The 13,041-nt window shown below is 45.7% G+C and overlaps 1 protein-coding gene across 1 annotated transcript; it reads right to left on the bottom strand.

Moving 5' to 3' along the window:
• Positions 1-3,466: 3,466 nt before the first annotated feature.
• On the bottom strand, positions 3,467-12,094 carry LOC127694040 (CMRF35-like molecule 3). Its single transcript, XM_052195422.1, has 4 exons — positions 11,923-12,094; positions 9,360-9,698; positions 8,179-8,293; positions 3,467-5,980 (listed from the first exon to the last, which is right to left on the bottom strand). Exons 1-4 carry the CDS (start codon positions 11,960-11,962, stop codon positions 5,788-5,790), a joined length of 687 nt encoding a protein of 228 aa, XP_052051382.1. The 5' UTR covers positions 11,963-12,094; the 3' UTR covers positions 3,467-5,787.
• Between the last annotated feature and the right edge of the window lie 947 nt (positions 12,095-13,041).

Genomic DNA, 13,041 nt, shown 5'->3' with positions numbered 1-13,041 from the left:
CAGTCTTTTTATAATTAAAAGTCTCTTAACTGTGGGCTCCACTAAATTAATTTCTTCCTTCAAGAGGGAAAAATATCAGGGCACAGTCACAATCTAAAGCAAATTAAATTCCAACTTTCCAATGTCTGGGATCCACTCACAATCTTCTGGGCTCCTCCAAGGGCTTGGGGCACCTCTTCAGCTCTGCCCTTTGCAGCACACACCTTGCCTTCTTGGCTCCAGATGCGTGTACCCCACAGCTGCTGCTGTTCTTGCTAGTCATTCATGGTACTGGCGTCTCCAAAACACTGCTGTCTTCCACTGTAAATAGGCTTCACCAATAGCTTTTCATAGGCTCTCTTCATGGTGCCAAGTCTCAACTCCTTTGCATGACCCCTTCAGTCCTGAGCCATCAATTGCAACTGAGGCTGCACGCCCACCATGTTCCTTCCGCAGCCTCTCACAGTACCATGTCTCAGCTGTTCTTCATGACCCCTTCATGCCTTCAAAACCAGTACCTTCTGGGTGACTTACACATTACCAAGTCCTGCTGCAGCACAAGGTACAACCTTGGCTATCTCTGGAACACAGCCTCTGTGCTCTCAGAAAACACTTCCCAGATTTCACCTCAATTATGCTGGTCTTTTCTTAATCACAGCTCATGTCTTAGCTCCAGCTAACCAGCATCAATAGTCCCAGTAATGCAAAGGTTTCACTTCAGTACTTCTGGTATCTTCTTAATCACAACTAATTCCTCAGCCCCAGCTAACCAAAACCACAGAGACTTCACAATCAAAACAGCAACAGCCCTGATAACAGTCTTTAATTTTCCTTCAGAAATTTCATAATGCAGGCCTCCGTCTTCTGCACTGTTCACAACATTATCTTCCAAGCTCCTACACAACATCCCACAGAGCTCTTAACGCCGAATGGATCTTCTAGCCCAAAATTCCAAAGTCCTTCCACAGTCCTCCCCAAAACATGGTCACCTTGTCACAGGAATTCCCCCACTATGCTGGAACCAATTTGTCTTAGTCAGGGTTTCTATTCCTACACAATCATCATGACCAAGAAGCAAGTTGGGGAGAAAGGGTTTATTCACCTTACACTTCCACATTGCCGTTTATCATCAAAGGAAGTCAGAACTGGAACTCAAGCAGGAGCTGATGCAGAGGCCATGGAGGGATGTTTCTTACTGGCTTGCTTTCCCTGGCTTGCTCAGCTTGCTTTCTTATAGAACCCAAAACTACCAGCCCAGGGATGGCACCACCCACAAGGTGAGCACTAATTGAGAAAATGCCCCACAGCTGGATCTCATGGAGGCATTTCCTCACCTGAAGCTCCTTTCTCTGGGATAACTCCAACTTGTATCGAGTTGACATAAAAATAGCCAGTATATTAGGTCTCTTTCCCTTCTTCCTCTTCCCTTGCCTCCTTTTTGTCCCTTCCTCTTTATCATCTTCTTCCTAGTCTTCTTGAGCCTAGCTATGTATCCTTAGCTCACCTCAAGTATAACCTGTCTGATCTCAGGCTTGGGGAGATCTTCCTGCCTTTCCCTTCCAAGGTCAGGACCACCACACCAGACTCTTCTGCATTCTTCAGTTTTAAGAATGATGAGAGTGTTAACAAGGAGAGAGTGTCTGGGGGAAGAAGCCGAAGAAGGAGGCCATGAGGGTGTAACTTGACCCTGAGCTTCTTTCTGGCCGCTGCTCAGTTTGCAATATGATAAGGCGTTAACCAAGCATGAGAGCTGACCCGGATCCTTGGATCCATGCTGAGACTGTGGCTGCCTGGAAGGAGACACAGGAAATCAGGACTTGGAGCTGGGCAAAGCAGGGGTTTATCCTGATGCTCTGGAAGGGAGCTTGGTGGACCTGTTCCTCTCCTCCAGAGTGAGCAGTGGAACAAAACTGGAAGCAGAGTGGTATGTGCATGCTAACCCACAATTCTCTTAAAATCAGGGATGGCATTTTGTGTGTTCTTAGTGCCTTTTTCAGGACAGCTTTAGTAAATGAGACTATACATTTGACAGCATGCTTCAGAGACTGCAAAAATTAGCAGCTTATTTTTGTGTCCAGCAAATGTCTGGTGAAGGTCATACTCCACAAAGTCAGGGTTCCAGGCTTCTGCTGGCTTCCTGTTCTGTGAACGTCCAAGAGCTGACTTCGCCTGCACATCTAAGATGGTCATTACGGGAGGAGTCAGAGAGAGGTCGGAAGTTGACAGCAAGCCCTTTCCCAGGCATGGGGCCGATTCACACTCATCCACACATGTCAGGCCATAGAAACAATCAGAGCCAGAGAAACACAAGCATTTGCTATGGGGAAAGAGGAAAGTGAGAAGACAATCATCTTCTCATGCCAAGCCCCACCCTGCAGTGAGAAGCAAGAAATCCAAAAGGAGGAACAACCTTCAGACACCAGAGGAGGAAGCTTGCACACACACCAAGTGCTGATCACTGCAACTCCCTGGTACAGATGCATCTGGGAGGTGCCTACTAGGGCTTCTCTGGATCAGTGGCACCTCTGTTTGTCTATTCAGGGTCTTCTGTTGTGATCAGGGCCTCTCCAAGGAGCAGGATGGAGGTAGGTCCCTCTTAGGGAGAGGAGGCAGTGACAGAACTAGAGGCCTCCTCTGGGCTGGATGGCAGACTGGATTAACAGAGGGAAGGGAGGAAGGAAGGGAACACCACGTTCATCCCGTTCTGCTTCCTACTTGTGGACACCATGTGAGCATCCTCCGCACACCCACCACCCTGCCTTTCCATCATGGTGGGCTGAATGCCTTCAAACTGTGAGCCAAATAAACCTTTCCCACCTTAAGATGCCTTTGTCTCATGATTTCTCACAGTAATGAGAAAAGAACCACTGACACTCTGTCTCTGGAAAGAGGAAGGAAAACTGGGGTATGCTTCTAATCCCAACACTGAAGAGGCAGAGGCAGGGGGATCTCTGTGAGTTTGAGGCCAGCCTGGTCTACAGAGCAAATACCATGACAGTCAAGGATATACAAAGATACCCTGTCTTTAAAAAAATGAAACAAAATAAATAACAAAAACAAAAACCCACAAAATAAATTTAAAAAAGAAATAGAGAAAAAGAAAAATAATAAACAGAAAAACAGGTTATCAGTGTCCTGATAGGTAATCAGGTGAGTGTGTCCTGGTAATTTCTGCCAACTTGATGCAAATTAGAGAACCCTGGAAGAATTAACTTTTATTGAGCAATTTCTCCCATCAGATGGGCATGATGGGCATGTATGTAAGGACATTTTTTGATTCTTAATTGATGAATGGATGTGATGTCATCGCTGGGCTTGTGGTCCTGGGTTGTCTAAGAAGGCAGGCTGAGCAAGCCAGTGAGCAGCGCCCTCCGTGGCCTCTGCTTCAGTTCCTGCCCCCAGGTTCCTGCTGAGCTCCTGAACACTGCCTTCAAAATGGACTGTGCCATGGAAGCATCAGTCAAGTAGTAACTTTCCTCTTAGCAAGTTGGTTTTGGTCAGTACTTTATCGCAGCAACAAAGAACAGACTAGGACAGACAGAAAGACTGGTAGATGGACCAGACAGACATTCCAGCTTGTCTTGTCCCTTGACTGAAGCAGGGTTGACTTCTCCCTGTTTGAGAACGACACAGACTCTCTACCTCACAACCCTGCTTCGTTCTGTATCCTGGTTCCTTCTCCCATGATCCTCTTTACTGCTCAGTATGTTTAGCCTTGAAAATATAAGCACCAACTTCTCATTATATAGTTTTTTTTATTTAATTTTGGTTTTAGTTTTTTTGAGACAGTGTGGGGCAGTGGACACTGCAACCAGACAGAAGACCTTGTAAGGTTGTAGCAAGTTCAAAACCCTGATAAATCTCATCATTGAGAACAGCAGGAGTTTGGACTAGCTCCCAACTAGTTTCCTGTCCTGGACCATGTGACCACAACATCCTACTAACAGGACCATAACAACCAGTCACATAGCCTAAAAACCTGGAGTCTCCATGATAATGAGATATCTAGTAGGCCCAGAGTGTTTAATCAATGAGTTTCCCTTCCTGGGCATCCCCTCCTGCAGAAGGTATTTAATCTCTGGTTCACCCTAGGTAGGACAGATGCATCCTCATCCTCCATGAATAACATAGTTTGTATGAGCAAAGACCATCTCCTTTGTCTGGGGGGGGTAGAGGGGGCTCCTTCATCACACAGAGCCTCACCAAAGCTCTTGTAGAAGCCCCTCCATACTCATGGCACTTACTCAGAGCTAAGCAAATCCCAACCCACCAAGTCCCAGGCTCAGCACAAGGTGCCCAGACTTGCATTCCCAAATCCTGTTGGTCGCCAGCAGCATCTGGGGTACACAGATGTATGGGAGCCCCTGTTCTCAACTCCTTCTTTGTTTCCCAGTGATGTCTGGGTGCACAGGAGTTTGAAAATGACAGCATCTGTCTCTGCCCCTGTTGTTTCTCACCTAGAGAAATGGGTTGGGTCCCCTATCCTAGACTTCATTTCACCTTCTCTGAGCATGGTGTTGGTGGCCAGCACCCCAACAGTGAGGAAGAAACCCAGCCTAACACCCTTGCATTTCACATCCCCTGAGTGGCATGTCAGAGGTATTCTGACACCCCAGTGGTGAGGCAGAGGACGGAAGTTTAGGGTCTTCACATAATTCTGCGTGGGCTTGGAGAGAATGGCTAATCTGTTCATCAAGCCTCTTTCATTATCAACTTGTGTGATCAATTTAGATATATGATGGAGAGTATCTGCTCCATCAAAACCATTCCAGGGGCTGGAGAGCTGTCTCTGTTGTTCAGTGGTTGTTCTTCCAGAAGCCCTGGGTTCAATTCCCTGCACCCACATAGGATCTCACAGCTGTCTTAGCTCTAGTGCCAGGGAAGCTGATGCCTTCCTCTTACCTCTTTGGGGCACTAGGAATGCACATGCTACACAGACATGCATGCAGATGAAAGACCCAGACACATAAAATATGTAAATAAAAATTATAGGAAAAAAAAGAGAATGGGATCTATTCTTGCAGAGGACTTGAGTTCAGTTCTTAGCATCCATCCCAGGTGGCTCACAAACTGGAATTGTCACCCTTGGTTGGATACCATGGAGACCTGCACTTTCATGGACAAACCCACATATAGGTACACAGAACTTTAACATTATGGTAATGATGATAATAATAAATCTTTTTGGAAACCACATACCAGGCACTGGAGACAAGGTTCAGCAGTTAAGGACCCTTTATATATATATATATATATATATATATATATATATATATATATATATATATATATATATATATATATATATATTACAAAAAATAATCTCATGCATGGTCACCTGGGAGTTTCATGGCTGCAGTCTCAGGGATCTGGTGATGCTCGGGACCCAGTCAGCTGCAGAATCTCGGCTTCCTTCCTCCCTCCCCCTACACTTGGCACCAACTGTTCAGCTGGCATCTTTCTGAGCCATGAACCACTTTATCTTAAGGCTCAAAATTGGGAAGAAGCTGAAGAACTTAACAAAAGGTAGAGGGAAGATCTAAAAGGATAAGTCACTAGGGACATGACTCCTTTAGTAGACAGAAGCCTAGCACCTTCCTTTCTTCCCCTGGAACCCAAGTAATGGTGGAAAGAGAGGATTGATTTAATAAAATTGTTCTCTGATTTCTACACTTGTGTCATTGTCTGTGTGCAAACACATTTGTAGTGGTTTGTCCATACCATTTACACACAGAGACACAGACACACACAGACACACACACACAGAGACACAGACACACACATGAGGGGGAGAGAGAGAGAGAGAGATTATTTTCCGTCTCCTGGGAAGTCTTTCTCTCTGTCCTGGCCATCAGAGCCACGGGTCTTCACCAGGCCAACTTCACCTCTCCCATAGCATCTCTGAGGCCTGTTCACCCAGAGGACAGCACTGAGCATGCTCAGGAGCAGGGGTAACTCCACAAAGGTCATCAGCAGGAAGTAGATGCTGCTCAGCAGGGACCTGCAGGAAACATAGGAGGCAGGAGGAAGTCACCACCTGACATACGGGCTCAGCCTTCCTGGTGCCCATATCCTAGCCTCCAAGGGCCAGAGAAGGACAAGCGTGGGATGCTACAGGGTGGCCTCCCTGCAAGTGCATGGCTGGTCATGCTGCCTGCTGGATAGATAAGCCCTCGCTTGGGGAAGGTTTACCAGATATCCCTCTGCAAGTCTGAAGGCTTCACTGCTCCCTGGTCTTTGACCTTTGGCCTCTGCTACATTCTTCACCAGGATGACCCTCCCTCCCTCATCAGCACCTGTGTGTTAGGAGGCTTGGGGCACACTACATCTAGAAATGGTTGGTGGCTGCTTCCACTCTGTCAGTGGATGGACACTGGTGTTGCAGTTCTTTGTGTCCCTTCATTATACCCCGTGGGACCATGAGGCCCTCAACAGTATCAAGCCCTATTCCCCACCTCCCTGTCATCCTCTATTCCCTGCCCAGGTCTCCATCTCTCTCCTTGTACCATCCATGGTTTCTCCTTTGACCCAACAGGAAGCCATCCTCAGTTTGTGAAAACATCTACAACTGTAGATACTCTATGGGTCACAGCTTAGCTCAAATATGCTTTTGGAATACAAGAGCTGCTGCTGCTTGGCTGACCATGCCATCCAATGTTCTGAAATGCTTCTGAAGACTGAGCTCTGTCCATGATTCACACTTTCTTGGACTCTCTACATTTCTGGAACCTGTACCATCTGTCAATTCATGTATTAATCAGGGTTGTCTAGAGTCACAGGACTTATGGGTAGTCTCTATATAGTTAGGGAATTTGTTGATGACTTTGTGTCTGTAGTCCAACTCCCCAACAATGGTCAGCAGCAACTGTGAATGTAAGTCCAAGAATCTAGCAGTTTCTCAGTCCCACAAGGCAAAGAGGCAAAGAAAAGAAAGTGAATCCTCTTTCTTTCAATGTCCTTATGTAGGTCTCCAGCAGAAGGTGTGGCCCAGATTAAAGGCATGTGCCACCATGCCTGGATCTGGGATTTACTTTGTCCCAGATGCTTTGAACTCAGAGATCTCCCTGTCTTAATCTTCTGGGATTCATAGTCACAATGACTCAAGGTCTCCATGCCAAGATCCAGGTCAGAAACTTGTATCTCCTAGCCTCAAGATCATGATCACAGATGAGCATTCCAATTCTGGATTCTAGTTCATTCCAGATATAGTCAAGTTGACAACCAGGAACTGCCACTACACTTGATAACTAACATTCCATCCACTTACAAAACAAACAATAACAACACAACCAAAGCACTCCCAGAGAAAGAAAACAAAATCCTTGAGAGAACCTATGAGTTGGGATACTTTGAGACATGTTTGTCTAACTTAAGATGTAGGGAGCAGAAAGAACACAGTAGAAAGGACAGGGAACTTGATGAGACCTGAGGGTCAATTTTCAGGGAAAGCTAGTGAGGTGTTCTATGCCTTAGCTTAGCTTGTGTTTTATCTGTGTCCTTGGCCAGGAGACTTGACCCCAACATGCTGTGATGAAATTATGCCAAGGTAGCTCTACAGTGCGGGGAATTCCTCTCCACACCTTCATGAGTGACAAGCATCACCCAGACACACCACAGTCCCCAGAATCTCCTCTGCACTGTGGAGATCACGCCCCCTAACAGTGTATCTCAGAAGAATTGGATAGGAGCAAAGAGATTTCATTATAGGCTAGAACCAGAAGCTGATGGGACAGGAATCTCTTCTAACTCAGTGGAGACCCAAACATGGCCCTCTGTCCTGCCCTCTGGGGGACACACAGGGGAGACACAAAATGTGCTCAGTCACTCTTGACACTCAAGTGAGCATGTTACCATCCTGCAGATGAGGCTTAGAAGGGGGAGCCTTGGTATACTAAAAGGTGAAAGGATTGGGGCCCCCACCTCAAGCTGTGACAGGAGGACCCACCAGACCAAGTGTTTCTACAAGATAGTTACTGAGGTTAGCAAATAAAATACAAGATGGACAGACCAATGTGGTATTCAGATGAATGAATGTATCCAGGTTAAGTAACACTTGGGGCATACTTAGGCAAGAAATGATTGGTTTTCCTGAATCCCAGGATTCCTGGACATTTTGTTTTCTATCTGGAGGCCCTTCCATGGAATAGGCCACAGGGCCAGTCCAGTGGGAAGGAGCTGCCAGGGTGAAGCTCTGCTTACCTGACGTGGGGGCTGCTCTGAGTCACTTGTTCCTTGCCAGTGTTCTCTGTAGTTGGTGGTGTGGATGTCAGAACTGTGGCTATGGCGGTCATTATTGTAGTTGAATGTTCTGGAGCTGAAGATTCAAGAGACCATGGTTTAGTCTTCCTGTAGATAGTCTAGCTCTGGGTATGGCCTTATGTTCTTTCCACTAGGAATTAAGGCACTCAATTCCCAGTCACCATCCGGAACTTACTTACTTACTCACTCACTCACTTTACTTATTTACTTATTTAATTGATTGATTGATTGATTGATTGATTGAGACGGGGTTTCTCTGTGTAGCCCTGGATCATTTGGGATTCACTCTGTAGAAAAAGCTGGACTCAAATTCAAAGATCTGCCTACCTCTGCCTCCCTAGTGCTGGGATTAAAGGTGTGCACCACCATGCCTAACCTGTTAATTCTTTTCTAAGGAAAGATGATGTGTAGAGAAAAGAAACAGATCCCTGTTAAAATTTGCTTCCTTAAGAGAGTGTTCATTACTGCCTGGTGTGCAATATGCAGAAACACTTCAGTTTTGCATAGGCCATCTATTCTAAAATTATTTTTAGAAAAACATTTTTACATATGTCTATGGGTTTTCTCTTGTTTCTATGTGCACCATGTACTTGCAGTGGCCATGGAGACCAGAAGAGGGCCTCAGATTCCATTGAACTGGAGTTACAGAAGATTGCAAGCTAGCATTTAGATGCTGGGACAGAAATCCAGTCCTCAGGAAGAGCAGCCAGAACTCTTAATCACTGAGTCATCCCTCAAGCTTCAACTTTGTCTATTTTCTTTGTTGTCGTTGTTTAAAGCAAGGCAAAATTCTGATCCTTATTACTTAATCTTGTCCAGAATTAAAGGTTCTGTAGCTTCCTTTATTTTATATTAAAGGCGAAGGGTGTCTCAGCATGGGAGGTTATCTCTGTGGTAGAGCACTTGTCTGGCACATACTAGATTCTAAGTTCAATACCCAGATCTGTAGGACTGAGAATATCTAAGACACACATACAAGGAGACAAGGCTTTCCCACTTCACCCTCTGAGGAGAAAACAGGACAAAGAGAGTAGACTCACTTTATCTTTTCTATTAAGGCTTTTACAAGGGTCTCTGATCACACTGCAGCCTAACCAGGGTTTTCTAGATTTTTTTCATACCTGGGTCAATGTTCACATAAACTTTAAACCTGGGATCATATCCAGCTTTTGTAATTCCACACTGGTAAATGCCAGCATCGCTCATCCTCAGATCCTCCATGGTCACCGTGAAGATGAAGTGTGTCTGGTTGTCCCTGATGGACACACGGTTCTTCTTCACCATCTGCTCTGATGCATTGGTTTCAACAAGAATCTCACATGATTTCCGATAAGCTCCTCGGCACCAGTACTTCCGGTAATCCTTCCAGCCTGAGTTATATCTGCACTGCACTGTCAAGGAGCCCTGCTCCTGACCTCTCACCTCTGCTGGACCTGTGACCTTCTGAGCAGTAGAGCCACCTGGAAAACACAAATGCATGCACCACTGATCTCCTCCTCCAAGGGCAGAACTCTACTGTGCCAAGTAGAGTTCATGATCTGAATAACAACCAGTGAAGGGCTTCCCTGTTCCCAAGACAGATCAGCATCGTTATCCTATTGGTTGAAGCCTCAAAAGAAAAAATAAGGAAAAGAAAAGAAAAAGTCTGAAGAGCCTAGTTATAGCTCTCAGAGGATAAAATGGGGACCATGACCAGTCATGGCTGGAGTAGAGGAAGTGTCAGAAGGCTGTGTCCACTGGACATGATCCTATCTTCATTTCCATACCCATGACCCTCAGTAGTTTCATCTGAAGAAGTCGCATCCCTTGGCCACACAGAAGCCACTTATGGTAGTTCCAGAACTTTCTAGGATGGATGCCTTGGAGGCTGGCCAAAATGACACCAACCAATCTGAATTCTGCGTGGTGCAGAGCCCACAGCACACAGATCCTTTGCTGTCCTTCAGATCCATGTAATCTGAGTCCCAGAGCTCCTGGTAAGGACTGAGGATGCAGCATCATTGGTAAGGTGCTTGCACAGTATGCACAAGCAACAACTGTCAAATACCAGCTTAGTGATAAAGGAGGATCTGGAGAGATGGCTCAGTGTTTAAAGGCATTGACTATTCTTCCTGAGGTCCTGAGTTCAATTCCCAGCATCCAAACATCATCAGTAGTAGGATGTGATGCCTACTTTTGTTGGTCTGAAGAGAGCTACAGTAAATATATATGTATCTCTCTCTCTCTCTCTCTCTCTCTCTCTCTCTGTGTGTGTGTGTGTGTGTGTGTGTGTGTATGTGTGTGTTAACTCTTTAAAACAAGAAAGAAAATTTATAAAAGTAGCGCTTTAGGATATTGGTATCAACACCACCACCAACAAAGTATGTCCTAGTACCATAGGTAAGAAAACCAAAATTGCTGATTGAAATTATTTTAAACTAAAAGGACTCAACAAAAAGCATGGAGAGACAGCCTGAAGTGTGGGAGAGAATCTTTCAGGCTATGAGTCTGTCAGGAGGGAAGCCAGGTGAGGTGGGGAGGGATGGTGTCTGTATCCTCAGAGACAGGGCAATCCTGGAGATCACTGCTCAGATAGACTGAATCTGTGAACTCCAGGCACAGGGGGAGACCATGTCTAAACAAACATGGTAGAGAGTGATAGAGAAAGGAACCCAGTGTCAACCTGTGGCTTCCACATGTGTGTGTGCACCCATGTGTATACCTGAGCACATGTACACGTATGTGCACACACACTCACACACACACTTAAACACAAATGTTTACACTTATATACTCCACAAAGACACATTTTTTTTCTTAAAAGAACAAAAGTTAACCTCAAAGAAGTAGAGAACAGAATAGTGGTTGTCAGCCTGGGAAAGGTATTAGAGAAGACAGGAGAGTGCTTATGGCATAGAGGGGGAGTTGTTAGGTCACAGGGGCGTCTGCCATTTGATGAGAATGACAACTTTTAGAGTTGTATGGGACGGATGGAAAATATGGCTGACAACTGAATATTTCGAAATTCCTCACAGAGGTTTCAAAGAAATGACAAATGGCTTCAATGGAAGCCCAGCTACCGTGATCTGATAGTTACATCCTGTACAAACATGTGCAAAAGCGATATTGTACTCCATCAGATTTTATTCTTTTAAAATAGAGTCTCAAAATGTGGACTAGGCTGGCCTTGAACTCACAGAGGTCCACCCTCCTCTGCTTATGAGTGCTGGCCTTAAAGGCAATCATCACCACACACAGACCCTGTAAACATTAATCACTGTGTCAGTTAAAACTCAAAATGTAACAAAATAGAGCTACATGCTAGAAATCCCAACACTCAGAGGGTGGAGTCCAGAGGATCACAAGTTCAGGGGCATCCTAGGCTGAGTGTGAAAAACAGAAAACTAAAACTACATTTTTAAAGAATTAGTTCATCCGCTCACTCGTCATCTTATGTGGAGCAACTCGAGTTGAGAAAGGTACTCTGGAAGGTTTGTTTTTTTGTTTTTGTTTTTTTATTTTTAAATTGGTTTTGGTTTTGGTTTCTCTGCAATGCCTACAGAATCCATCAGATGCCAAAATCTTGCCTTTTATTTTGGGAGTAAGCAGCTGGTGAAGGAATCACCTGGTTTTCCCTAACCCAGGGCAGACTGTCAGTGTTGCCCTCCCCACTGACATGAAGTGTCTAAAGCCCCTGCTGCTTACCTGGGAGGAAGAGGAAGAGCAGAGCAGAGAACTGCCACATGGTCTTGTCTCCTCTCCTGTCCTTGGTGGTGACAGATGCCAGCACCCTGAGAGGACTTGAAGCTCAGCTCAAGTTTTCTTTCGGTCTCTCTCGCTCATGTCTCCCAGTAACTTCCTCGACAAAGCTTCTAAATTTTGCATACTGGAAAAAAGATGATGTCAGTCTTTGAGGAGACCAAGTCACAGCATGAGAGGGACAGCCATGTGAACAGAGAACTTCCTGTACTGAATAGATGCAATGTGAGACGTGAACTTTAAGGACAGATGGGGATCACAAGGAGAGATGCAGGATCACAAGGAGACAGACAGGTCGGCAGAGACAGAGACAAATGATCGAATACAGCAAACCTCTCACCTGGGAGGTAACTGAGTTGCAGGGGATCATGGGAGAGGAGAACAACCAAAGGCAGGGTGGCCGCAGTCGAAAGGGAGCACAAGGCAGCTCAGGCTAAGCCCATGGCAGTAGCCGAGGCTAAGCCCTGGGAGTCAGGGGGTGTTGCTGAAGGCTCAGCCTGGGGCAGCAGGGATTTCTCTAGCTATGAACTTCAGAGCAGGGATTTCTCTGGCCAGGGGCATCTGCCACACAATGGCTTCTAGGACCACAGGCACTGCCTCAGAGAAACAGGGAGAGCGTGGGTTTAAGGTGAGGTCTCATGTAGCCCAAGCTGGCCTTGAACTTCTTATTTTCCTTTTTCCAACATCAAAGTGCTGGGGTTTCAGGCATTCACCAGTGTGCTCTGTTTTATGAGGGTCAGAAGACTGAAACCCAGGTTTCACGAATGCTAGGCAAGCACTCTACACACTGAGCAGAATCCACAGTCCATGTTCTGTTTCTGTAAGATAGAGTTCTGCTGTGTAGCCCAAGCTGACTTCAATCTCTTCCCATCCAGTGTCAGCCTCCCAAGTTGTGGGAATCTGCAGCTGGTTTAAATCCAGAGGACCAATCACAAAGGTAGATAGATATAGGTACACTCTATCTCTGGTGTTAAATTTTTATGGGAGGAAGATTGCCAACACACACACACACACACACACATACACGCAGACACACACATGCATACACACAAACACTATACGTAT

The sequence above is a fragment of the Apodemus sylvaticus genome, chromosome 10, assembly GCF_947179515.1.
Source record: "Apodemus sylvaticus chromosome 10, mApoSyl1.1, whole genome shotgun sequence".
In the NCBI taxonomy this organism is placed as follows: domain Eukaryota; kingdom Metazoa; phylum Chordata; class Mammalia; order Rodentia; family Muridae; genus Apodemus; species Apodemus sylvaticus.
Note: the sequence above shows the minus strand (reverse complement) of the source record. Positions and strands in the feature narration are given on the sequence as shown.

Excerpts from the sequence above, each read along its gene's own strand:
- LOC127694040 (XM_052195422.1), bottom strand. The coding sequence starts at position 11,962 with ATGTGGCAGTTCTCTGCTCTGCTCTTCCTCTTCCTCCCAG. Across the intron at positions 9,699-11,922 it reads GCTCTTCCTCTTCCTCCCAG|GTGGCTCTACTGCTCAGAAG; the intron begins GTAAGCAGCAGG and ends TGTGTTTTCCAG. Across the intron at positions 8,294-9,359 it reads TTATGTGAACATTGACCCAG|CTCCAGAACATTCAACTACA; the intron begins GTATGAAAAAAA and ends TTGAATCTTCAG.